Source organism: Mobula hypostoma, chromosome X1 (assembly GCF_963921235.1).
Source record: "Mobula hypostoma chromosome X1, sMobHyp1.1, whole genome shotgun sequence".
NCBI classification, from domain to species: domain Eukaryota; kingdom Metazoa; phylum Chordata; class Chondrichthyes; order Myliobatiformes; family Myliobatidae; genus Mobula; species Mobula hypostoma.
The window spans coordinates 400,096-426,633 of NC_086128.1; the positions used below are offsets into that span (position 1 = coordinate 400,096).

The 26,538-nt window shown below is 42.8% G+C and overlaps 2 protein-coding genes across 7 annotated transcripts in view; both read right to left on the minus strand.

Moving 5' to 3' along the window:
* Positions 1-20,448, minus strand: part of adam11 (ADAM metallopeptidase domain 11) — a 287,890-nt gene extending 267,442 nt beyond the window's left edge. For all 6 annotated transcript variants that reach the window (XM_063037211.1, XM_063037208.1, XM_063037207.1 and 3 more), the window contains exons 1-3: positions 20,183-20,448; positions 19,675-19,850; positions 19,044-19,120 (exon numbers count right to left, since the gene is read on the minus strand). In XM_063037211.1, the coding sequence (XP_062893281.1) occupies positions 19,044-19,120; positions 19,675-19,850; positions 20,183-20,240 (311 nt within the window). In that variant the 5' untranslated portion in view covers positions 20,241-20,448. The remainder of the gene's footprint in view (positions 1-19,043; positions 19,121-19,674; positions 19,851-20,182) is intronic.
* Positions 20,449-22,112: 1,664 nt separating this feature from the next.
* LOC134340439 (uncharacterized) overlaps positions 22,113-26,538 on the minus strand; it is a 31,869-nt gene continuing 27,443 nt past the window's right edge. The window contains exon 3 of the mRNA XM_063037677.1: positions 22,113-22,792. Coding sequence (XP_062893747.1) covers positions 22,719-22,792 — 74 coding nt within the window. The 3' untranslated portion in view covers positions 22,113-22,718. The remainder of the gene's footprint in view (positions 22,793-26,538) is intronic.

Genomic DNA, 26,538 nt, shown 5'->3' on the forward strand with positions numbered 1-26,538 from the left:
TATGGGTAGAGCTGCATAACACTAAGGGGCAGAAAACGCTGGTGGGAGTTGTGTACAGGCCACCTAACAGTAGTAGTGAGGTTGGGGATGGTATTAAACAGGAAATTAGAAATGTGTGCAATAAAGGAACAGCAGTTATAATGGGTGACTTCAAACTACATGTAGATTGGGTGAACCAAATTGGTAAGGGTGCTGAGGAAGAGGATATCTTGGAATGTATGCAGGATGGTTTTTTGAACCAACATGTCGAGGAACCAACTAGACAGCAGGCTATTCTAGACTGGGTATTGAGCAATGAGGAAGGGTTAATTAGCAAACTTGTCGTGAGAGGCCCCTTGGGTAAGAGTGACCATAATATGGTGAATTCCTCATTAAGATGGAGAGTGACATAGTTAATTCAGAAACCAAGGTTCTGAACTTAAAGAAGGGTAACTTTGAAGGTATGAGACGTGAATTAGCTAAGATAGACTGGCAAATGACACTTAAAGGGTTGACGGTGGATATGCAATGGCAAGCATTTAGAGGTTGCATGGATGAACTACAACAATTGTTCATCCCAGTTTGGCAAAAGAATAAATCAAGGAAGGTAGTGCACCCGTGGCTGACAAGGGAAATTAGGGATAGTATCAATTCCAAAGAAGAAGCATACAAATTTGCCAGAAAAAGTGGCTCACCTGAGGACTGGGAGAAATTCAGAGTTCAGCAGAGGAGGACAAAGGGCTTAATTAGGAAGGGGAAAAAAGATTATGAGAGAAAACTGGCAGGGAACATAAAAACTGACTGTAAAAGCTTTTATAGATAAGTGAAAAGAAAAAGATTGGTTAAGACAAATGTAGGTCCCCTACAGACCGAAACAGGTGAATTGATTATGGGGAGCAAGGACATGAAGACCAATTGAATAATTACTTTGGTTCTGTCTTCACTAAGGAGGACATAAATAATCTTCCAGAAATAGTCGGGGACAGAGGGTCCAGTGAGATGGAGGAACTGAGGGAAATACATGTTAGTAGGGAAGTGGTGTCAGGTAAATTGAAGGGATTAAAGGCAGATAAATCCCCAGGGCCAGATGGTCTGCATCCCAGAGTGCTTAAGGAAGTAGCTCAAGAAACAATGGATGCATTAGTGATAATTTTTCAAAACTCTTTAGATTCTGGACTAGTTCCTGAGGATTGGAGGGTGGCTAATGTAACCCCACTTTTTAAAAAAGGAGGGAGAGAGAAACCAGGGAATTATAGACCGGTTAGCCTAACATCGGTGGTGGGGAAACTGCTGGAGTCAGTTATCAAAGATGTGATAACAGCACATTTGGAAAGCGGTGAAATCATCGGACAAAGTCAGCATGGATTTGTGAAAGGAAAATCATGTCTGACGAATCTCATAGAATTTTTTGAGGATGTAACTAGTAGAGTGGATAGGGGAGAACCAGTGGATGTGGTATATTTGGATTTTCAAAAGGCTTTTGACAAGGTCCCACACAGGAGATTAGTGTGCAAACTTAAAGCACACGGTATTGGGGGTAAGGTAATGTTGTGGATAGAGAATTGGTCGGCAGACAGGAAACAAAGAGTGGGAATAAATGGGACCTTTTCAGAATGGCAGGCAGTGACTAGTGGGGTACCGCAAGGCTCAGTGCTGGGACCCCAGTTGTTTACAATATATATTAATGACTTGGATGAGGGAATTAAATGCAACATCTCCAAGTCTGCGGATGACACGAAGCTGGGCGGCAGTGTTAGCTGTGAGGAGGATGCTAAGAAGATGCAGGGTGACTTGGATAGGTTAGGTGAGTGGGCAAATTCATGGCAGATGCAATTTAATGTGGATAAATGTGAGGTTATCCACTTTGGTGGCAAAAACAGGAAAACAGATTATTATCTGAATGGTGGCCGATTAGGAAAAGGGGAGGTGCAACGAGACCTGGGTGTCATTATACACTAGTCATTGAAAGTGGGCATGCAGGTACAGCAGGCAGTGAAAAAGGCGAATGGTATGCTGGCATTCATAGCAAGCGGATTCGAGTACAGGAGCAGGGAGGTACTACTACAGTTGTACAAGTCCTTGGTGAGACCACACCTGGAGTACTGTGTGCAGTTTTGGTCCCCTAATCTGAGGAAAGACATCCTTGCCATAGAGGGAGTACAAAGGAGGTTCACCAGATTGATTCCTGGGATGGCAGGACTTTCATATGATGAAAGACTGGATGAACTAGGCTTATACTCGTTGGAATTTAGAAGATTGAGGGGGGATCTTATTGAAACGTATAAAATCCTAAAGGGATTGGACAGGCTAGATGCAGGAAGATTGTTCCCGATGTTGGGGAAGTCCAGAACGAGGGGTCACAGTTTGAGGGTAAAGGGGAAGCCTTTTAGGACCGAGATGAGGAAAAACTTCTTCACACAGAGAGTGGTGAATCTGTGGAATTCTCTGCCACAGGAAACAGTTGAGGCCAGTTCATTGGCTATATTTAAGAGGGAGTTAGATATGGCCCTTGTGGCTAAAGGGATCGGGGGGTATGGAGGGAAGGCTGTGGCAGGGTTCTGAGTTGGATGATCAGCCATGATCATACTGAATGGCGGTGCAGGCTCGAAGGGCCGAATGGCCTACTCCTGTACCTATTTTCTATGTTCCTATGTTTCTATAAGCAAACAGGAAAGGATCAAATACAGCAGGAACATGGGATTTAAAGTAATCCATAACCAGCTTCTCAAAGCATTTCATTATTGTTGAGGTCAGTGTCACGAGATGTTAGTTGTTAAGGCAGTCACTAAGACACTATACAATACAGTGCACCAATCTTTTTTCAATAAAATCTACTGCAGTTGTTCCATCTCACCTGTGTTGTCAACCCTTGGCACTCAAGTTTTATTCTGCAAGTGATTTTTCCCAGATCTTTTGATCTACATTCAATTCTCCAATTTCTCGTGAAGCCCATTATCTTTGCAGTTGGTTTATTATTATAAATGTACTGAGATGCAGTGAAAAACTTTCTTGCATACTGTTCATACAGATCAAATCATTACACAGTGCATTGAGGTAGAACAAGGTAAAACAATAACAATGCAGAATAACGTGTTGCAGTTACAGAGCAAATAAAAAGTACAAGATCATAACCAGGTAGATTGTGAAGTCAAGTGTCCAACTTACCATACTAAAGAAACTAGAATATAGTATATGTCTAGTGGAATATAGTATTAATGGTAAGACTCTTGGCAGCGTGGAGGATCAGAGGGATCTTGGGGTCGAGTCCACAGGACACTCAAAGCAGCTGCACAGGTTGACTCTGTGGTTAAGAAGACATACGGTGTATTGGCCTTCATCAATTGTGGAATTGAGTTTAGGAGCCGAGGGGTAATGTTACACCTATATAGGACCCTGGTCAGACTCCACTTGGAGTACTGTGCTCAGTTCTGGTCGTCTCACTACAGGAAGGACGTGGAAACCACAGAAAGGGTGCAGAGGAGATTTACAAGGATGTTGCCTGTATTGGGGAGCATGCCTTATGAGAATAGGTTGAGTGAACTCAGCCTTTTCTCCTTGGAGCATCGGAGGATGAGAGGTGACCTGATAGAGGTGTATAAGATGATGAGACGCATTGATCGTGTGGATAATCAGAGGCTTTTTCCCGGGGCTGAAATGATTGCCACAAGAGGACACAGGTTTAAGGTGCTGGGGAGTAGATACAGTGGAGATGTCAGGAGTAAGTTTTTTTACGCAGAGAGTGGTGAGTGCATGGAATGAGCTGCCGGCAACGGTGGTGGAAGCGGATACGATAGGGTCTTTTGAGAGACTTTTGGATAGGTACATGGAGCTTAGAAAAATAGAGGGCTATAGGTAAGCCTAGTAATTTCTGAGGTAGGGACATGTTCGGCACAACTTTGTGGGCCGAAGGGCCTGTATTGTGCTGTAGGTTTTCTATGTTTCTATGTAAACATTTAATAGTCTGATAACAGTGGAAAAGAAGCTGCCTTTGAGCCTGGTGGTATGAGTGTTCAGGATTTTGTACCTTCTGCCTAATGGGAGAGGGAAGGAAATAATATCCAGGGTAGGTATGGACATTGATTATGCTGGCTGCTTTACTAAAGCAGCGAGAAGTACAGACATAGTGCATGGAGGAGAGGTTGGTTTCTGTGATATGCTGATCTATGCCCACACAACTTTTTGCACTTTCTTGCAGTCAGGTACAGGGCAGTTGCCATACCAAGCTATTATACATCCAGAAAGGGTGCTTTCTAAGGTATGTGAGGGGATCCAGGAGTGCCCCTATTAACTGTTTGAAGAGAGACACAGAGAGCCATTCATCGTTGATGGTTTGTTTGGAAAGGAGAGAGAGAGATGAAGATTAACGGTTGGACCGTCACTTTAAGGCATTGGAAGTAACTTTGGATTTTTACTGAGTTTGGGTTTGCAGATAGCACCGAGCAGCTTGCAAGTTGCTATGGCAACCGAAGGCGGTGTTATCTAATGGACCCTCGATGTTATGATTTTCGGCAGGTTGTTGATGTTACTTCCAAGGACTTGTTGCCTGTTTGTGCATTCCTTTACAGACAAAGGAAGGAGGGACTCTTTGAATGACAGGTGATGCTCAGCCTGGTGGGATAAATGGGAGGTCAGATGATACAGACCTCAGACACATGATCTAGACACTGAATGAGCATTGTTGAGCTGGCAGAGAAAGTGGGTTTTGGAGGATCGATCAGGTGGATCAATCCAAATTGCTATTCCAGCGGTGAAGAAGGGGTTGACTGGTGGGGAGTTGTCTATGTGTCCACCCTTGCCAGGGTGATAGCTCCACCACAGCAAAACCGGTCCCCCTGGTTAAAGTCACAGTCGGTGACTGTAAAGGATTTCGGAGGACGACGAGAAGATCGATGGCAACAGCTCACCTGAAGACTCAACTCTCTCTCTCTCTCTCTCTCCTTCACTACTCAACTATATACCATGAACTGAACTGAACTTTACTCAACATCGTAAGACTGTATCTTTTTACCCCGAGACTTAAAGCAGCTTGGTTTTCATACATATATTTCCACACTTACTTTTATATATAATCATTGCTAACCTGTTTGATTTATGTACATTTATATTACTGTATTGCGTAGTTACTAATAAATATTAGTAGTTTATAGCAATACGAGACTCAAAGTGGTTTCTATTTCTGCTGGTTTCTTTATCCCCGTCACGGGGTACGTGACAGGTGCATTGATAAAAGTTGGCAAAGGTCGATAGAGTCATACCAAATTTCTTTAGCTTGAGGAAGCAGAGGCATTGGGAAGCCATCTTGGCCATGACATTTACACGGTTGGACCAGGACAGTCCACTGGTGGTGTTCACTCCTACAAAATTGAAGTTTTCAACCTTTTCAACCTCTGTTGATGTAGACAGGAGAATGTGTACCAATCCACCCCCTTCCTTTCTGAAATTAATGACCAGCTCTTTCATTTGCTGACATTGATGGAAAGTTTGTTGTCATGACACCCTGTCACTAGGCTCACTATCTCCTTCCTGTTCTCTGACTCATCATTATTTGAGATCTGGCCCATGATGGTGGTATCATTTGCAAACTTGTAGTGCAACTAGAGCAGAATCTGGTCATGCAGTCATGAGTACACAGGGAGCAGAGTAGATTAGTGGAATGCTCAAAACATTCCTGTATAAGATAGTCTCATCTACAAAAAAAAATCACCGACGTGTCAGCTTTCTTTATTGTTGAACAAGTATTCCAGTTAGCTTAGGCAGCCACTTACAAGCATTCTCTGCATCCGCTTTTTCAACACAAGTTACTGAAAGCCAACAAGCAATTATAAAAACAAGCTGTGCATCAGTCTTCACTATGAGAAGATTTGAATAATTGACAATTGGTTTATTTATAGTGAACAGCATTTCTTTGTTTGCTATCCAGACAGGACATTCCATATTTGAGTATATCAAGGTAATATAAAAGGAAAAAAAGAACAGAATGCATGGAGGACGTTCGGGAAAGATTTGCTCCCTAGTAAAGTGATAGGGGAACTGCCATATTAGGGACAGACAATGTCTGTTTTCTCTGTAATTCAGAAGAAAATATTTTCTCTGTAACTATTACACTATGTTCCTTTCTCCTGTATGCTAAACCTGAACTCTTGATCTCTCATCAAAACTTACAAGATTCTTACAGGGTTTGACAGGCTGGAAGCAAAGGGGACATTTCCCCTAGCTTAAGCAGTCCAGAACCAGAGGTCACAATCTCAAAAATAAGAGGAAAACTGTTTGGGACTGAGATGCGGAGGAATTTCTTCAGACAGTGACAAAGCTTTGGAAATCTCTTCCCTGGATGCTGGTAAGGATCAGTCACTAAGCTCATTTAAAACTGATGAACAGATTTCTGGATATTGAGATATGCTGAAAACTGAAACCAAAATAGATCAGCTGAATGGTGGTGCAAGCTTAAAGCACCAGGCAGCCTATCCTGCTCTTAATTCTTATCTGCCACTTATTTGCTGATCAAAAACTCTTACTTTTCACCCTGCTTTAATGTGTAGTTCTGGTCATCACACTATAGAAGGAGGGTGCGGATGAGATGTACCAGGATTAGATTGCATCAGACTAGATAGGCCAAGTTTGTTTTTGTTGGAGTGGTCTGACAGAGGTGTGCACAATGATGAGGATAGATGGATTAAACAATTAGAATTTTTTTCCCATGGCAAGGATGTCTAAGAGGACATGGGTTTAAGGTGGGAGGTAGGACATTTCGAGGGGATCTAAGACAAATTTATTTCATGTAGAATGTGCTGAATGGAATATCAAATGTATTGCTTGAGTAGAATGTGGAGACAAATACTCTCACAATATTTAAGAAGCATACTTGAGTCATCAAGGCAGAGTAGGCTACAAAGAAAATATGGGTAAATAGGATTGGTGTAGAGTGATACAACAGGCAGCTTAGGCATAGGGGGTGGGGTGCAGGGCCCATTTCTGTGCTGTTCAACTCTGTCATTCTACAAAGCAAAGGGCCACATAATCTTCCATTTCCTCTGGTGAAAAGAAATGAAGCTGTTTTCTTGTTACTTGGCGAAAAGCACCACTGGCAGAAACCCAGAAAGACAATTTTTGGAAGCCTATAGTCCAAGGACTTAAAAATCAATCTGAGAAAGCATATGAATGGATGGAGGAGGTATTCCTAAAATCCTCAAGATTTCATTGTAGTTAGATTCAAGACTATTCCATCCTCATTATATTCCACCAACCACCCCCCACCACCCCAACATACAACACTGAATACTACGCAGGATGTTTGCAGTGTTTACCATCAAACCTCTTGTTTGTGGTAACTGGGTGAATAGCAGCTTTGCTTAGTAAACACCACTTTAGACTCTCCAATGCTCAGTAACGCAGAAAGACACAGACTGATGATCTTTAATCAAAACCTTTTACCAACCTGAAACGACAACTTTGTTTCTCTTACCATAGATGCTGCTGGTTATCTGAATTTTTATGTTTTCATCTTTTGTGATCTACTTTGATAAAGACCCTCATTTTTCTGAAGTTTTCTGATGACTCTGCCATAGTTGGATGCATCAGCAAGGGAGATGAGGCTGAGTACAGGGCTACGGTAGGAAACTTGTCACATGGTTTGAGCAGAATTATCTGCAGCTTACTGTGAAAAAGACTAAGGAGCTGGTGGTAGACCTGAGGAGAGCTAAGGTACCGGTGACCCCTGTTTCCATCCAGGGGGTCAGTGTGGGCATGGTAGAGGATTACAAATACCTGGAGATACGAATTGACAATAAACTGGACTGGTCAAAGAACACTGAACTACAAGAAGGGTCAGAACCGTCTCTATTTCCTGAGGAATGAGGTTCTTTAACATCTGCCGGACGATGCTGAGGATGTTCTACGAGTCTGTGGTGGCCAGTGCTATCATGTTTGCCGGCTGAGGGTAGCAGACACCAACAGAATCAACAAACTCATTCGTAAGGCCAGTGACGTTGTGGGGATGGAACTGGACTCTCTGACGGTGGTGTCTGAAAAGAGGATGCTGTCCAAGTTGCATGCCATCGTGGACAATGTCTCCCATCCACTACATAATGTACTGGGCGGGCACAGGAGTACATTCAGCCAGAGACTCATTCTACCGAGATGCAACACAGAGTGTCATAGGAAGTCAATCCTGCCTGTGGCCATCAAACTTTACAACCCCTCCCTTGGAGGGTCAGACACCCTGAGGCAATAGGCTGGTCTTGGACTTATTTCCTGGCATAATTTACATATTACTATTTAACTATTTATGGTTTTATTACTATTTAATTATTTATGATGCAAATGTAACGAAAACCAATTTCTCCCGGGATCAATAAAGTATGACTATGACATTTGCCATCTTCTCTCAAGGCAATGCATTTCCGTGCTTATCTGTTCAATGAATAACCTCAGTCACCCAGAATTCACTGATTCATAAAGTGACCATTGCACAAAGTAAATTATCACCCGTTACAAGTAAGATAATAAGATAATAGGAGCAGAATTAGTCCATTTGGCCCATCGAGTCTGGTCTACTATTTCATCATGGCTGATCCAATGTTCCTCTCAGCCCCAATCTCCTCCCTTTTCCCCGTATCCCTTCATGCCCTGACCAATCTGTCAACCTCTGTTTTAAATACACAAAAAGACTTGGCCTCCAGAACTGCCTGTGGCAACGAATTCCACAGATTTACCGCCCTCTGCCGAAAGAAATTCCACATCTCCATTCTAAAAGGACACCCCTCTATCCTGAGGCTGTGTCCTCTAGTCTTAGACTCTCTCCCCATGGGTAATGCCCTCTCCACATCCACTCTATCAAGGCCTTTCACCATTTGATAAGTTATAATTAGGTCACCCCTCATTCTTCTGAATTCCATTGAGTACAGGCCCAGAGCCATCAAACACTCTTCATATGACAAGCTATTCAATCCTGGAATCATTTTTGTGAACCTCCTTTGAACCCTCTCCATTTCAGCACATCCCAGTGAAGCCCCACCAATGCTTTATAAAGTCTCAACATTATATCCTTGCTTTTATATTCTAGACCTCTTGAAATGAATGCTAACAATGCATTTGTCTTCCTCACCACAGACTCAGCCTGCATATTAACCTTTAGGGAATCCTGCACAAGGACTCCCAAATCACTTTGCACCTCAGCTTTTTGTATTTTCTCTCCATTTAGAAAACAGTCAACCCTTTCATTTCTTCTACCAAAGTGCATGACCATATACTTCCCAAGTCTGTACTCCATTTGCCCAGTCTCCTGATCTGTCTAAGTCATTCTATAGCCTCTCTACTTCCTCAAAACTACTTGCCCCTCCACCTATCTTCATATCATCCACAAACTTTGCAACAAAGCCATCAATTCCATCATCCAAGACACTGACATATAATGTAAAGAATTGGTCCCAACACAGACCCGTGTGGAACACCACTAGTCACCAGCAGCCAACCAGAAAAGGCTCCCTTTATTCCCACCCTTTGCCTCCTGCCAATCAGCCACTGCTTTATCCATGCTAGAGTCTTTCCTGTAGTATACCATGGGCTCATAGCTTGTTAAGCTGCCTCATGTGTGGCACCTTGTTAAAGGCCTTCTGAAAATCCAAATATACACCAACCAATTCTCCTTTGTCGATCCTGCTTGTTATTTATTCAAATAATTCTAAAAGATGAGTCAGGCAAGATTTTCCCTTGAGGACACAAGCTGACAACAGTCTTTTTTATCATGTGCCTCCAAGTATCCTGAAACAGCATCCTTAACAATTGACTCCAACATCCTCCCAATCACTGAGGTCAGACTAACTGGCCTATAATTTCCTTTCTTCTGCCTTTTCCCTTCTTGAAGAGAGGAGTGACATTTGCAGTTTTCCAGTCTTCTGGAACCATTCCAAAATCTAGTGATTCTTGAAAGATTATTACTAATGCCCCTATGATCTCTTCATCCACCTCTTTCAGAACTCTGTGGTGTTCACCATCTGGTCAAGGTGACTTATCTACCTTCAGACCTTTCAGTTTCCCAAGAACCTTCTCTCTAGTCATGGTAACATCACGCAATCTTCATGCCCCCTTACATCTGGAACTTCCACCATACTGCGAGTGTCTTCCACAGTGAAGATTGATGTGTAGGAACCTGGAGCTGCAGCTCGATGACCTTTGGCTTGTTAGGGAAAGTGAAGCAGTGATAGACAGGAGCTACAGGGAGGTAGTCACTCCAATGCTACAGGAGACAGATTAATGGGTGACTGTCAGGAGAGGGAAGGGAAAACGTCAGATAGTGGAGAGTACCCCTGTGACCATACCCCTCAACAATAAGGACTCCGCCTTGAGTACTGTTGGGGGAGACGACCTAGCTGGGGAAAGCAACAATGGCCGTGCCTCTGACCCTGCAGCTCAGAAGGGTAGGGAACTGAAGGTGCTGGCCCCAGTAATAGGGGACTCTACAGTCAGGGACAGATAGGTGGTTCTGTGGACACGAGAAGGAAACACAGATGGTAGTTTGCCTCCCAGTGCCAGGGTCCTTGATGTTTCTGGGCACATCCAGGATATCCTGAAAAGGGAAGGTGAGCGGCCAGAGGTCATGGTACCTATTGGTATCAATGCAACAGGTAGAAAAAAAGGGAGGAGGTCCTGAAAAAAAGAATAAAGAGAGTTAGGAAGGAAATGAGAAGCAGGACCTCAAGGGTAGTAATCTCGGGATTGCTGCCTGTGCCATGCGACAGTGAGGATAGGAATAGAATGAGGTGGAAGATAAATGTGTGGCTGAAGAATTGGAGCAGGGGGCAGGGATTCAGATTTCTGGATAATTGGGACCTCTTCTGGGGCAGGTGTGACCTGTACAAAAGGGGCAGATTAAATTTGAACCCAAGCAGGACCAATATTCTTACAAGTAGATTTACTAGAGCTGTCGGAAGTGGTTTAAACTAATATGGCAGGAGGATGGGAACCAGTATGATAGAGCTGAAGGTGAACCAGCAGGTTTACAAGCAGATGACGGGTGTAACATGAATGTGAGGAAGGACAAGCCAGTGACTGAGGACAAATGCAGACAGAGCAAAGAGTTAAATTGTACCACAGAAGCAAAATTCAAAAGGTGAAGAATGCAGGACTGAAGGTGCTGTATCTAAATGCGCATAGCACTCGGAATAAGGTGGATGAACTCGTGGCGTAATTAGAGATTGATCGGTATGACATTGTGGGCATCACTGAACCGTGGATGAAAGAAGGTCAGAGTTGGGAGCTTAAAATCAAAGGATATATTTTGTATCGAAAGGACAGGCAGGAAGGCACAGGTGGTGGTGGTGTGGTTCTGTTGGCAACAGAATTACATCTTTAGAAAGAGGTCACGTAGGGTCAGAGAATGTTAAATCTTTGTGGGTGGAGTTAAGAAATTGCAAGGGGTTAAAAAATCCGTTATGGGAATCATAGACAGGCCTCCAACTAGCAGCCAAGATGTGGGGATGAGTTTGCAAAGGGAGCTGGAAAAGGCATGTAACAAGGGTGTTACATAATTCATGGATATCTTGTGACTGTCTTATGATGATGATGTAATGGTCTTGCGGAGGTCACATGATATAATTTTCCCACCAATGTGAGGTCATGTGATGACCTGTTCTCACCGGATATATAAGGGTAGACCTCTGGTGACAGAGTTAGTTTTCAGTTAGATCGTCAGGCAGATACTTCGCTACGCTGCGTATTATTCTCATGACGCAGAATAGTTTTAAAACGGAGTTTTACATTCTATTGTAAGGTACAGAAGTGTTGGGCCGGTAGTTTTACCAATCGCTGCCAGGTTTGTTGATGTATCTTTCCAGTAGTATTGGAGAGTGAAGACGGGAACCTGAAGGAGTTGTTCGGCGGTTTTGGAGAGGATCGACCATTATTGAATTCAGGAAACAGTGATCTGCATGAGATAGCCTCTGCTAAGAGCAGAAAAGGTTGTGCAGTATCTAGTTTCCAGAGGAAAAGGTCAGTGCCTTTAAACCATTTTATTTCCGTCGTCATGAATCCAGCGGACAAGGCAGGTTCCGGCTGGGATCGACAGTAACATCGTGTCTCTGAGGAATTCCTTACTTCAGGGAAGTCTCTCCTGATTGACTGTATAAATCTCTTGGACTTTCAAATTTACCATTCTAAGAACTGTGTTCCAATTTACCACTTCAATACTGTGTTCGCATTTACCGCTTTAAGAACTAGTACTGAGTTGGGCGGTTTGTTAAACGGCCGCATAGCAGTTTACTTCTGGTTAAGGTTTTCGTTTGTTTATCTTTTTAATAATTTTGAGCACAGTTTAATAAATGGTTATTTGTTTGTAAAACCTGACTCAATTCTATACTCATTGTTGCTGGTCACATGACAAGGGCAATGACACAATTTTAATGGGGGACTTCAACATGCAAAGGGATAGGGAAATTCAGATTGGTGTTGGATCACAAGAGAGGGAATTTGTTAAAATGCCTACGAGATGGCTTTTTAGAGCAGCTTGTGCTTCAGTCTACTCGGGGAATGACAGGGGTAGGCAACCATAGCTGACAAAGGAAGCTAAAGACTGCATAAAACCCAAGGAAAGGGTATATAATGTAGCAAAAGTGTGTGGGAAATTGGATGATTGGGAAACTTTTAAAATCCAACAAAAAGCAACTAAAAAAGTTAGAAGAAGGGAAAAGCTGAAATACAAGGGCAAACTAGCCAATAATATAAAGCAGGATGCTAAAAGAATTTTTCAGTTATATAAACAATAAAGGTGAAGTGAGAGTTGATATTGGACCACTGGAAAATGATGCTGGTGAGGTAGTAATTGGGGACAAAGAAATGGCAGATGTACTTAATGGGAACTTTGCATCTTTCTTCACTGTGGAAGACATAAGCTGTATGCCAGATGTTTGACAGAAAGCTCTTAAAGTGGATAAGTCACATGGAAAAATCCCAACACAGTTAAGAGTCACACTTGGAGCAAGAATAGATGCTAGCCACATTCTTTCTGGTGGTGCAATCACTATCATTAAATACAGATCCTAGAGATCCACAAGCTTCAAACAAAGACTGCAGTCTACTGACTGATGCAGAGGTAGTAGGAGCTGGCGTTACTCAATTCATAATGTAAATTTTATGACAGTCAAAAGTAAGGGGTCTACAGAAAATGCTGGAAATCGGAAATGTTAACTGTCTCAGCCTAAAAAATACTGTTTCTCTCTCCACAGATGCCAGCTGATCTGAGTATTTCCAGCATTTCCTATTTTTGCAATTTAGTACCTTTGAATACCTGGTTCTCTGGGTGAGGTCAATAGATGTCTCACCTCCATTGCCCTGAAAGCTCCATATTACCCCTACATTTCATTAAATTTTCATTGCAGTGCCTCCCTGTGTGTTATGATCAGCATGCTGACATTCTTCTGTAATCTTCCAAAATAATAACATTGCAAGAGCCTGATGCTAATAACACTTAAAGTAACTGGAATAAATGATGACAAGACCAAATAAACACATATTCATAAAACATTTTCAGCATTGTAACTTGTTCAACAAAATTTAACAAAGATCAATTAGGAAATGTTAGCCAAAGTGACCTAAGACTTGATCAAACTGGTTTTAAAGAATGTCTTAAGAGAAGCAGAGGCGTGAAGGCTTGAGGATGGAATTCCAGTGCTGAAGCAGGGGCAATGGGGGAGCATGAGGAAGTTAAAAAATGATAATCTCATTGCTGTTTACTCATCAACATGAACACCAAAATATTAGAACAGAAACCAGAGGATTTTTAAAAATTATGTTTTTGATTGCACAGCAGCGTAGATACAGTAGAAGCGTTCCCACGCAGGTCCAGAGCAGAGCTTGAGAAAACTAGTCTCCATAAAAAGAGAGGTACTGTCTAGTGGTCTGAGTCAGAGTGGTAGGGCTTCGGCTCACGAATCTTCGGCGAAAACAGGCGGAGGCAAGGTAAGTAGGTAAGTTTATTTCTTATTTATTTTTCTTATTTAACTCTTAAAAGAATAGGGGGTATGTCTACAAAGCCACTGTTCCGCTCTGGGTGTCAGATGTGGGATTTCCAGGAGACTTCCAGCCTCCCCGATGGCCACATCTGCACCAAGTGCATCAAGAAGCAGCTCCTTAGAGACCGTGTTAGGAACCTGGAGCTGCAACTCGATGACCTTTGGCTTGTTAGGGAAAGTGAAGCAGTGATAGACAGGAGCTACAGGGAGGTAGTCACCCCAAGGTTACAGAAGACAGATTAATGGGTGACTGTCAGGAGAGGGAAGGGAAAACGTCAGATAGTGGAGAGTACCCCTGTGACCATACCCCTCAACAATAAGGACTCCGCCTTGAGTACTGTTGGGGGAGACGACCTAGCTGGGGAAAGCAACAATGGCCGTGCCTCTGACCCTGCAGCTCAGAAGGGTAGGGAACTGAAGGTGCTGGCCCCAGTAATGGGGGACTCTACAGTCAGGGACAGATAGGTGGTTCTGTGGACACGAGAAGGAAACACAGATGGTAGTTTGCCTCCCAGTGCCAGGGTCCTTGATGTTTCTGGGCACATCCAGGATATCCTGAAAAGGGAAGGTGAGCGGCCAGAGGTCATGGTACCTATTGGTATCAATGCAACAGGTAGAAAAAAAGGGAGGAGGTCCTGAAAAAAAGAATAAAGAGAGTTAGGAAGGAAATGAGAAGCAGGACCTCAAGGGTAGTAATCTCGGGATTGCTGCCTGTGCCATGCGACAGTGAGGATAGGAATAGAATGAGGTGGAAGATAAATGTGTGGCTGAAGAATTGGAGCAGGGGGCAGGGATTCAGATTTCTGGATAATTGGGACCTCTTCTGGGGCAGGTGTGACCTGTACAAAAGGGGCAGATTAAATTTGAACCCAAGCAGGACCAATATTCTTACAAGTAGATTTACTAGAGCTGTCGGAAGTGGTTTAAACTAATGTGGCAGGAGGATGGGAACCAGTATGATAGAGCTGAAGATGAGCCAGCAGATTTACAAGATGATGATGGATGTATCATGAACGTAATGAAGGACAAGCCAATGATTGGGTACAAGTGCAGACAGAGCAAAGAGTTAAATTGTACCACAGAGGCAAAATTCAAAAGGGCAAAGAATGCAGGACTGAAGGTACGGTATTTAAATGTGTATAGCATTCAAAATAAGATAGATGAACTCATGGCACAATTAGAGATTTGTCAGTATGACAATGTGGGCATCACTGAGTTGTGGCTGAAAGAAGGCCATAGTTGGGAGCTGAACAATGAAGGATCTACTTTGTATTGAAAGGACAGGCAGGAAGGCACAGGCAGTGGTGTGGCTCTGTTGGTAACAGATGGAATTTCATCTTTAGAAAGAGGTCACACAGGGTCAGAGAACATTGAATCATGTGGGTGGAGTGAAGAAACTTCAAGGGTAAAAAACCATTTTGGGAATCATATCCAGGCCTCCAAATGGTTGCCAAAATGTGGGACTGAGATTGCACAGGGAGCTGGAAAGGGCTTGTAATAAGGAATAAGGATAATGTCACAAATATAATGGGGGACTTTAATATGCAAAGGGATAGGGAAAATCAGGTTGGTGTTGAATCACAAGAGCGGGAATTTGTGGAATGTCTATGAGATGACTTTTTAGAGTAGTTTGTGCTTGAACCTACTCAGGAAAAGGCTATCTTAGATTGGGTGTTGTGTAATAACCCAGATCTTATTAGGGAGCTTAATATAAAGGAACTCTTAGGAGGCAGTGATCATAATATGACTGAATTTATACTGCAATTTGAGAGGGAGAAGCAAAACTCACATGTATCGGTATCACAGTGTAATGAAGGGAATTACTAGAGGAAGAATGGAACAGACGCAGGAGACAGGAGCTTGCCCAGGTGGATTGGAAGAGGATACTGCTGGGGATGACCACCAGCAGAGGAGGCTGAAGTTTCTTGGAATAGTTCACAAGGCACAGGACAGACATGTCGCACAGAGGAAGTAGTTCTCAAATAACAAGGGGAGGCAACTGTGACTGACAAAGGAAGTTAAGAACTGCATAAAAGCCAAGGAAAGGGCATTTAAGGTAGCAAAAGTGAGTGGGAAGTTGGACGATTGAGAAACTTTTCAAATCCAACAAAAAGCAACTAAAAAGCCATAAGAAGGGAAAAGATAAAATATGAGGATAGATGAGCCAATAATATAAAGCAGGATACTGAAAGATTTTTCAGTTATACAAAGAGAGAAAGGGAGATGAGAGTTGATATTGAACCACAAGAAAATGTTGCTGGTGAAGTAGTAATGGTGGACAAAGAAATGGCAGATGTACTTGATGAGTACTTTGTATCCGTCGTCACTGTGCCGTGTGCAAGAGGTCCGTGAGTGTCAGGGAGCAGGAGTGAGTGCCATTGCTATTATAAAGGAAAAATGCTAGGCAAACTGAAAAGTTTTAAGGTGGGTAATTCACCTGGACCAGATGAACTACATCCCAGAGTTCTGAGAAGGCTGCTGAAGAGTTAACAGATGAATTGGTTATGATCTTTCAAAAATCACTTGATTCTGGCATGGTCCCAGAGGACTGGAAGATTGCAAATGTCACTCCACCCTTTAAGAATGAAGGAAGGCAAAGGAAGGAAATTATAGGCCAGTTAGCCTAACCTCAGTGGCTGGGAAAGTGTTGGCGTCCATTATACAGGATGAGGTTTCAGGGTACTTGGAGACTAATGATAAAATAAGTCAATTTAGCATTTTTTTTTTGAAGGGAGATCTTGCCTGATAAACCTGATAGAGTTCTTTGAGGAAGTAGCAAGCAGGGTGGAGAAAGGAGAGGCAGTGGATGTCATTCACTTGTATTTTCAGAAGGCATTTGATAAGGTGCTACATGAGGCTGCTTAACAAGATAACATCATATGGTGTTACAGGAAAGATACCGGCATGGGTAGCGGAATGGCTGACAGGCAGGAGGGAGCGAGTGGGAATAAAAGGGGCCATTTCTGGTTGGCTGCCAGTGACTAGTGGTGTTCCTCAGGGGTCTGTATTAGGACTGCTACATTTCACATTGTTTGTCAATGATTTGGATAATGGAATTGATGTCATTGTGGCAAAGTTCGTGGATGATACGAAGATAGGTGGAGGGGTAGGTAGTGCTGAGGAAGCAATGTGATTGCAGCAGGATTTAGACAAATGTGAAGAATGGGCAAAAATGCGGCAGATGGAATACAGTGTTGGGTATGTATGATAATGCAATTTGGTAAAAGGAACAATAGTGCAGACTATTATCTAAATGGAGAGAAAATTCAAACATCAAAGGTGCAGAGGGACTTAGGTGCCCTCGTGCAAGACTCCCAGAAGGTTAATGTACAGGTTGAATCTGTGGTAAAGAAGGCAAATGTAATGTTGGCATTCATTTCAAGGGGAATAGAATATAAAAGCAAGGAGATAATGCTGAGCCTTTATAAGACACTAGTCAGGCCACACTTGGAGTATTGTCAACAGTTCTGGGCCCCATATCTCAGAAAGGATGTGTTGTCATTGGAGAGAGTCCAGCGCAGGTTCACGAGGATGATTTTAGGAATGAAGGGGTTAACATATGAGGAGCGTTTGGCAGCTTTAGGCCTGTACTCACTGGAGTTCAGAAGAATGCAGGGGGATCTCTTTGAAACTTACCAAATGTTGAAAGGACTAGATAGGGTGGATGTGGAGAGGAGGTTTCCTTCTATGGGGGTATCCAGAACTGGAGAGCACACCCTCAAAATTGAGGGGCGACCTTTTAGAACAGAGGTAAGGAGGAATAATTTTTAGCCAGAGAGTAGTGAATCTGTGGAATGCTCTGCCACAGACTGCGGTAGAGGCCATATCCGTGGGTATATTTAAAGTGAAAATTGATAGCTTCCTGATTGGTTAGGGCATCAAACGGTATGGTGAGAAGGCAGGTGTAGGGGGTTGAGTGGGATCTGGGATCAGCCATGATGGAGTGGCAGAGCAAACTGAATGGGCTGAATGGCCTAATTCTGCTCCTATGTATTATGGTCTGAAATGCTTTTTCAGTTGGTCCCCCATTACTACCTCTCCAATACTGTTTACACCAGTGGTCTGATATCCACTCTCGCCTCTCTGTTAGACTTTATGTGTCTGAAGAAACTTTTGGTATGCTCTTTAATATTATTGGCTAACTTACTTTCATATTCCATTTTTACCTTCTTAATGGCTTTTTTTTAGTTGCCTTCTGTTGATTTTTAAAAGCTTCCCAGCCCTCTAACTTCCCACTAATTTTTGCTCTGTTTTATGCCCTCTCTTTGGCTTTTATGTGGCTTTGACTTCTCTTGTCAGCCACGATTCTGTTCCTCTTTCCTTTAGAATACTGCTTCCTGTATTGGATGTGTATATCCTGTGCCTTCTGAATTGCTTCCAGAAATTCCAGCCATTGGGGCTCTGCTGTCATCCCTGCCAGTGTTTCTTTTCCCCCAATCAACTTTGGCTAACTCCTCTCTCATGCCTCTGTAATTCCCTTTACTCTACTGTAATACTGATGCATCTGACTTTAGCTTCTCCCTCTCAAATTTCAGGATGAATTCAATAATCTTGGCTAATCGTGTTTATCCGTAGAACACAGTGCCTATTTTTTTTCATTTGCCATATAATGTAAACCAACTGAGTACTGACAGACAAACATGCAACCCTCCACATGTCACAGAGTAAAAGCAAGCACTACATTTTTGGTCAACCAAGATCATTGAAGTGCCAAGCAATCCCTGAGCATATCACTGGATTTCAACTCGCCTGCTGTTTGCTCTATTTTGGGCTATTTGTTGTTCATAAACAAGGGTGTTATAATGATGCACGAGTATTACTTGAAATAACTCGGAAAAGGAATGAAATTGAAACATTAAATTAGTCGGGGCACTAAATTTACAGGAGGATTAGTTAGATGCATTCTTGGTTTATCCAGATCATTTGTAATTGTACAGGTATTAGAAATTAGTTTTGTTTTTTTAAATAAATGAAGCCATTCATATTGATATCAGACAGAGCTCTGAAGGTGGTTCACTCTTTAAAGCCCTTATAGTACTGCCCATTGGATTAAATACTCACTGGTTCAAGTTTAGATCCAAAACAAAGGATGAATGGAATACATCTACCTGGAAGCTTGCATGTGCCAGATGAATAACCTATAAAATAAAATGCACAATATTATTAGGAAATGTCAGTTTGAAAAGTTTAAAACACCTAGAACATTAATTACAAGACTGATAAAAGACAGGCCACATCCTGACGCCCTTTTAGGGTTTAGAAAGTAATCTGTACATTGGAAATCTGAAATATAACTAAACTTTAATGCAAAATGATGCAGGAGACACTTTAAATTCCGCAATGAAAGGATTAACGAATCATTCTGCCCGTAATTTCAAATATTTCACAAATGAATGTGAGAACAAGGTCAAATCCCAAGCCAGCCCAGCCCGTAGAAGAAAATCACAAACAAGATGAACTAACTGCTCTTTAGAGGAGTTGTGCAAAATCGGATCGGCTGGAGCCGAGATAATGTTCGCTGCTGAATTTTCATGTCTCAATTCAGTTTGCAAAATATGCAAGGAAAAATATAATTTTTAATGATTAGCCCGTGAGCAATGCTGAAATACTCCGAAAGGGTTCTAAGTGAGAAAATGCACAGATAGCTTTTTGTTTTTTTTTGAACAGACAGCGAACGCTGCATTAAACCTACATGAGCCGCTGTGCTGTTGTTTCGGACTCTCGTATTCAGTTGGTTGTGTTTAATTTCGTTTGTTGAATGAACACTGTGAATTAATCGCTGGGGTTTGGTAGCCGCCTGTAAAACGGAGCTGTCGTTCCGCCGTTCGTTCCACGATGTTTCCTTGTATATCTCGGCTCTAGCAACCCCTTTGAAAATAAAAAAAAGTGTCAAGTTAACCGCAAAACAAAAAAAATCGTAGATGTCTGATTAGTGATCGATCCTGTATTCGAAGCGAAATGTGACTCATTAAAAAATACCCAGGAACCGTCGCTGTGTCGGTGACGGGCGGACTGTACTTATGTGCACTGCAGAATTTGTGTCGATGCAGCAGCCGCATTGAAAATAATGGACGAATTGCAGGTTTCAAAACACGAGTGTAAGCTAAATTTCGCCCAAACGGAGGGGCGAAAAAAGGGATGTATTTGCAATTATTTGAAAAGCGCCAAATTTCAAAATAAAAATAAGTGCAGTTGCTTACCTGTAGGATCAGTGAGGTAGAAGAATGCAACGAAAATCCAAGTCCGTACCCGAGCCATGGTTTCTTATCTTATGCACACATCGACGCGTTTTTATTTAGCCCTCTCCTTGAAGGAAGGTGATGTTATGAAGATCTGCGGATAAGCTGCAACCTGTGCATCATAGTCCCGCAGTCTTTTCCATCAGCATGGAGAGCGAGATTCCTTCTCATCCCGATCCGTGCCTATGACACCAGCAGAATTCTCGCCCAATGCACCAGTCTAGTTAAACCCAGCCTACATCCATCCCAGTACCATGCAACAATGAGCAATAATGGCAGCAGAGTTCACTCTATTGTTAATGAATGAACTTAGTTCCAATCTAAACGCATCAGTCATACAAGCTGCGCTCTGCTACAGTGCGTTTTCAAATAGCGCGTTGAGCAGCAGGTTCCTGATCTGCAACCTAATTCATCAGTAGTTAGCGAGAGGGCTCATTTTGTCAACAATGTGGCCGAAGGCCGTAATCAAGCCAACACTAACAAAATGCACAAATTGTAATCGCTACTTGTTCAAATCATTTATCACGTATCCACCGGAACTGGAAATTAGTTGCCAGTCAAAACCCATTCTATATACAAGAGTTAGTTCTCAGTGTTCAACGTTTGTTAAATCACATAGTTTCAAAAACAATTTTTGAAACGGGTCAGAATAGAAAAGTGGGCCTGAAGGGATGTTTCAAGTTAGCATCACCAGAGATGTTGGAGAGCTAGTTTTGGCACATGTAACCAGGGACTATGTGGTAATGATCAGCAAATTGGTTAGGCCAAGAACACTGGCAAAGAGATGCAATTTGCTGTCCTTTGTAAATTGGGCTATGAAGAATCATTTCAGTAATGGACCAGTGAATCAGAATATTTAGGCCAAACTATTTGACACAAGGAACTTAATGCTGAAGGGAGTGTATACAACAGAGATGGTGAACAACTTTCACTTGGGCATGGTTTTGAGGCGTAGCCAGGAAACAAACCCACAGAAATGGTAATAATATCATCTAAGTCACAAATGTGGTACAAGAGAGTTTGACGGGACACTAGTAAGTTACAGAAGTGTAAAAGGTGACAGGGTTGCAAGTAACATGGGTGTAATGGTGAGGACGCCCTGCACTTGATTTTAAAATGCCGATTCAAGTTCACACATCACAATGACCTCCTGTCCAGGCTTAATAAAAACAATAGTCTGTTTGTTTTGGATACAAGAATATGAAGCAATATTGTGCAAAAACTCTACAGGCCAACAAGAATGCAGAACTAGAAATGTTGAATGGCACCTATTGCATAACTGAAGAGGATGACAAGGACAGTGTAATTCAGGCCCCCTCACTGAGAAGGCAAGTAAAATTATGTGAATTGATACTGGTAAGTTGATCTGTTGTGGGCCAAAATGTGGATCAGAAGAACTTAAACCACTTACCATTGAGACAATGAAATATGATTCAACACTTATTCAGGGGAAGTCATTCAGTTATAGGAGACCAGCTTTATCTACCAGTAGAGATACAGTAGGTGAGTTCATTTACTTATTCTAGTTAGGTACAGAAGAGATATCTGGGGTTAAGTTTTTTTACGCAGAGAGTGGTGAGTGCGTGGAATAGGCTGCTGGCGACAGTGATGGAGGCGGATACAATAGGATCTTTTAAGAGACTCCTGGACAGGTACATGGAGCTCAGAAAAATAGAGGGCTATGGGTAACCCTAGGTAATTTCTCAGGTAAGGACATGTTCGGCATAGCTTTGTGGGCTGGAGGGCCTGTATTGTGCTGTAGGTTTTCTATGTTTCTAGTTATGGGTCAGGGGCTTGGCACTGGTAATAATGGACAAATCCTGGACTGAATCACACTGATTTGAATTGAATTGAATTGACTTTTATTAGTTACATCTTTTACATATATGAGGAGTAAAAATCTTTACATTACATCTCCGTCTAAATGTGCAATGTGCAACTATAGTAATTTATAATAAATATTATGTACAACAGGACAGTCAATATAACATAGAAATACACTCAAATCAGTGTGAGTTTATCAGTCTGGTGGCCTGGTGGAAGAAGCTGTCCTGGAGCCTGTTGGTCCTGGCTTTTATGCTGCAGTACTGTTTCCCAGATGGTAGCAGCTGGAACAGTTTGTGGTTGGGGTGACTCGGGTCCCCGATGATCCTTTGGGCCCTTTTTACACATCTTTCCTTGTAAATGTCCTGAATCATGGGAAGTTCACAACTACAGATGCGCTGGGCTGTCCACACCACTCTCTGCAGAGTCCTGCGATTAAGGGAGGTACAGTTCCCATATCAGGCAGTGATGCAGCCAGTCAGGATGCTTCAATTGTGCCCCTGTAGAAAGTCCTTAGGATTTGGGGGCCCATACCAAACTTCCTCAACCGTCTGAGGTGAAACAGGTGCTGTTGTGCTTTTATGTACAGACAGCTAGTATGTACAGACTACGCGAGATCCTCAGTGATGTGTATGCTGAGGAACTTAAAGCTGTTCACCCTCTCATCCCCAGATTAATTGAATTCAATAGGGGCTAGCCTGTCTCCATTCCTTCTGTAGTCAACAACCAGCTCCTTTGTTTTTGCGACTATTTTTGGGAGGCAAAAAAAGTAATTTAGTGATATAGCACAGTAACAGGCCCTTCTAGCCCAATGAACCTGCACTGGCCAATTACACCCACGTGACCAATTAACCAACTAACCCATGCACCTTTGGAATGTGGGAAGAACCAGACCACCTGAAGGAAATCCATATGGTAATAGGGAGAATGTACAAACTACTTCCAGACAAAGACAGGAATTGCACCCAGGTCACTAGTGCTGTAAAAGCATCATGCTAACCACTACACTAATGTGGCTGGCTTTGGAATGCACTGCCAACCTCCCTCCTCAACCTAATCTTGTTTGAGACACGTGAAGAATCCATAACTTGCAGATCCTGGCACCAGTTACAGGCTCCAGCTCCAACATAGGATGGCTACCGTACAGCCAGCTAGTTCAATGAGAGAAGGTATAATGTGGGATGAGTGTGCCGTGAATATAGGTAACTCACTCCAAGAGGGAAGATGTGATGATCAATGGAGCAGTGTACTATTACGGATGGAATTTGATGATGCCTACCTGAGAAGGAATGTGAAACTTGGGCTAAAAATAGTAGCTTAACAGGAGACCTTCCTGGAAAGTAGGAAGCCACCAGTTTCAACAAAGCATGCAAATGTTGTATTCTGAAGGCCATTGATTGAGAGCAATATATCTCCATGGACTATGGTGGGTTTGTGATGAGTGGTCAATATTAACATATAGGTTCGTGGATGTAAAACAAAGCTGAAAACATTCTTTGAGAGACACGGGTCTGCATTGCTTACCATTTGGGCATTTCATCATAAGGGCTGGCTCCTGTCTTCCATTCCAGTTCGTATGAAAAACCGATATTCCACTATGATGGCAATGCAATACTAAAGCAGAAGATTCATCACAGAAGAGCGCAAGAAGGCAAATGTGAAAATGAGAAACTGATCTGTATAGCCTATGCTCAGAGTGTTAGACAATGTAATATAAGACCATAAGATATAGGAGCAGAATTAGGGCATTTGGCCCATCCAGTCTGCTCCACTATTTTATCATGGATAATCCAATTTTCCTCTCAGCCCCAGTCTCCTGCATTCCACCTGTATCCCTTCATGCCCTGACCAATCAAGAATCTATCAGCCTCTGATTTAAAAATAAAGACTTAGCCTCCATAGCTGCTTGTGGCAATGAATTCCACAGATTCACCACTCTCTGGTTAAAGAAATTCCTCCTCATCTCCATTCTAAAAGGACACCCCTCTATTCCAAGGCTGTGTCCTCTGGTCTTAGATTCCCCTACCATAGGAAACATCCTCTCCACATCCACTCTATTACGGCCTCTCACCATTCTATAGGTTTTAATTAGGCCACCTCTCATTCTTCTGAAGTCCAGTAAATACAGGCCCAAAGCCATCAAACAATTTTCATATGACAAGCTGATAAATCCTGGAATCATTTTTGTGAACTTCCTGTGAACCCCCTCCAGTTTCAGCACATCCTTTCTAAGTTAAGGGCCCAAAACTGCTCTCAATACTCCAAGTGAGTCCTCAATAGTGCCTTATAAAGTTTCAACATTATATCCTTGCTTTTATATACCAGTTCTCTTGAAATGAATGCTAACTTCGCCTTTGCCTTCTTCACCACAGACTCAACCTGCAAATTAACCTTTACGAAATTGTGCACGTAGATTCCTAAATCCCTTTTAAGACCATAAGACCATAAGGTACAGGAGCAGAAGTAAGCCATTCAGCCCATCGAGTCTGCTCCACCATTCAATCATGGGATGATGCAATTCTTCCAGTCATCCCCACTCCCCTACCTTCTCCCCATACCCTTTGATGTCCTGGCTAATCAAGAACCGTTCTATCTCTGTCTTAAGTGCACCCAATGACTTGGCCTCCACAGCCACTCATGGCAACAAATTCCACAGATTTACCAACCTCTGACTAAAGTAATTTCTCCACATCTCTTTTCTAAATGGATGTTCTTCAATTCTGAGGTCGTTCCCTCTTGTCCTAGACTACCCTACCATGGGAAATAACTTTGCCATATCTAATGTGTTCAGGCCTTTTAACATTCTGAATGTTTCTATAAGATCCGTCCTCATTCTCCTGAACTCCAGGGAATACAGCCCAAGAGCTGCCAGATGTTCCTTATACGGTAACCCTTTCATTCCTGGAATCATTCTTGTGAATCTTCTCTGAACCCTCTCCAATGCCAGTATATCTTTTCTAAAATAAGGAGCCCAAAACTGCACACAATAGTCCAAGTGTGGTCTCACGAGTGCCTTATAGAGCCTCAACATCACATCCCTTTTTCTCTCCATTTAGAACATAGCCAACTTTTCTTAGTTCATTTCTTCTACCAAAGTGCCTGACCATACACTTACCAACACTGTATTCCATCTGCCACTGTTTTGCCCAGTCTCCTAATCTGTCTAAGTCCTTCTGTAACCTCTCTATTTCCTGAAAACTACCTGCCCCTCCACCTGTCTTCATATCACCTGCAAACTTTGCAACAAAGCCATCAATTCCATCTTCCAAATCACTGACATATAACATAAAAATAATCGGTCCCAACACAGACCCTGTGGAACACTACTAGTCACCGGCAGCCAGTCAGAAAAGGCTCCCTTTATTCCCACTCTTTTTCTCCTGCCAATCAGCCACTGCTTTATCCATGCTGGAATCTTTCCTGTAATACCACGGGCTCGTAGCTTGTTAAGCAGCCTCATGTGTGGCACCTTGTCAAAGGCCATCTGAAAATCCAAGTACACATGATCAATCTAATTTTCTTTGCCTATTCTGCTTGTTCTTTCATCAAAGAATTCCAACAGCCTATTTTACCATGTGCCTCCAAGTACCCAGAGACCTCATCCTTAACAATTGACTCCAACATCTTCCTAACCACTGAGGTCAGACTAACTGGCCTCTAGTTTCCTTTCTTCTGCCTCTCTCCCTTCCTGAAGAGTAAAGTTTTCCACATTTGCAATTTTCTAGTCATCCAGAACCATTCCAGAATCTAATGGTTCTTGAAAGATCATTACTAATGCCTCCACAATCTCTTCAGCCACCTCTTTCAGAACTCTGGGGTGTACACCATCTGGTCCAGGTGACTTATCTACCTTCAGTCCTTTCAGTTTCCCAAGAACCTTCTCTCTAGTTATGGTAACTTCACACACAGTGTGATCGGGGGACCGTCACAGCAGGAGGAGGAGTGAGGGGCTCGGGAGAGCGCTGAGTGCTGGGAAGCAGCTGAGGTGAGTGTGCTCTAAAAGGAGCGCTGAGGGCAACCGAAGGGTTAAACAAAGTGTTGATTAGTTGATTAGACGGAGTGAGTACTTGAGATAACTGGCAGGGACAAATAAAAGGAGGGGTAAATGAAGAGGAACAGCCAGTGTGTGAGTGGCTCAGGGTAGGAGCGGAGCTTTGAGGCTTTGGCGAACGGAGGCTGAGGACGAACCTGGTCCCAGTGAGGTAAGGCCGGGTAAGTTCATTTAAATAATTTAATTAACTTAGGAGTAGGTATTGGAGGCAGCAGTTAGGGCAGTCGAGTGCTCCGTATGCAGTATGTGGGAAGTCAGGGCGAGCACACTTGTAAAAGGTGCATCCAGCTGCAGCTCCTGACAAACTGAGTTAGCGAACTGGAGCTGGAGCTGGATGAACTTCGGATCCTTTGTGAGGCAGAGGCAGAAATAGAGAGGAGTTACAGGGAGACAGTCACCCCTAAAAGTCAGGAGACAGGTAGCTGGGTGACTGTCAGGAGAG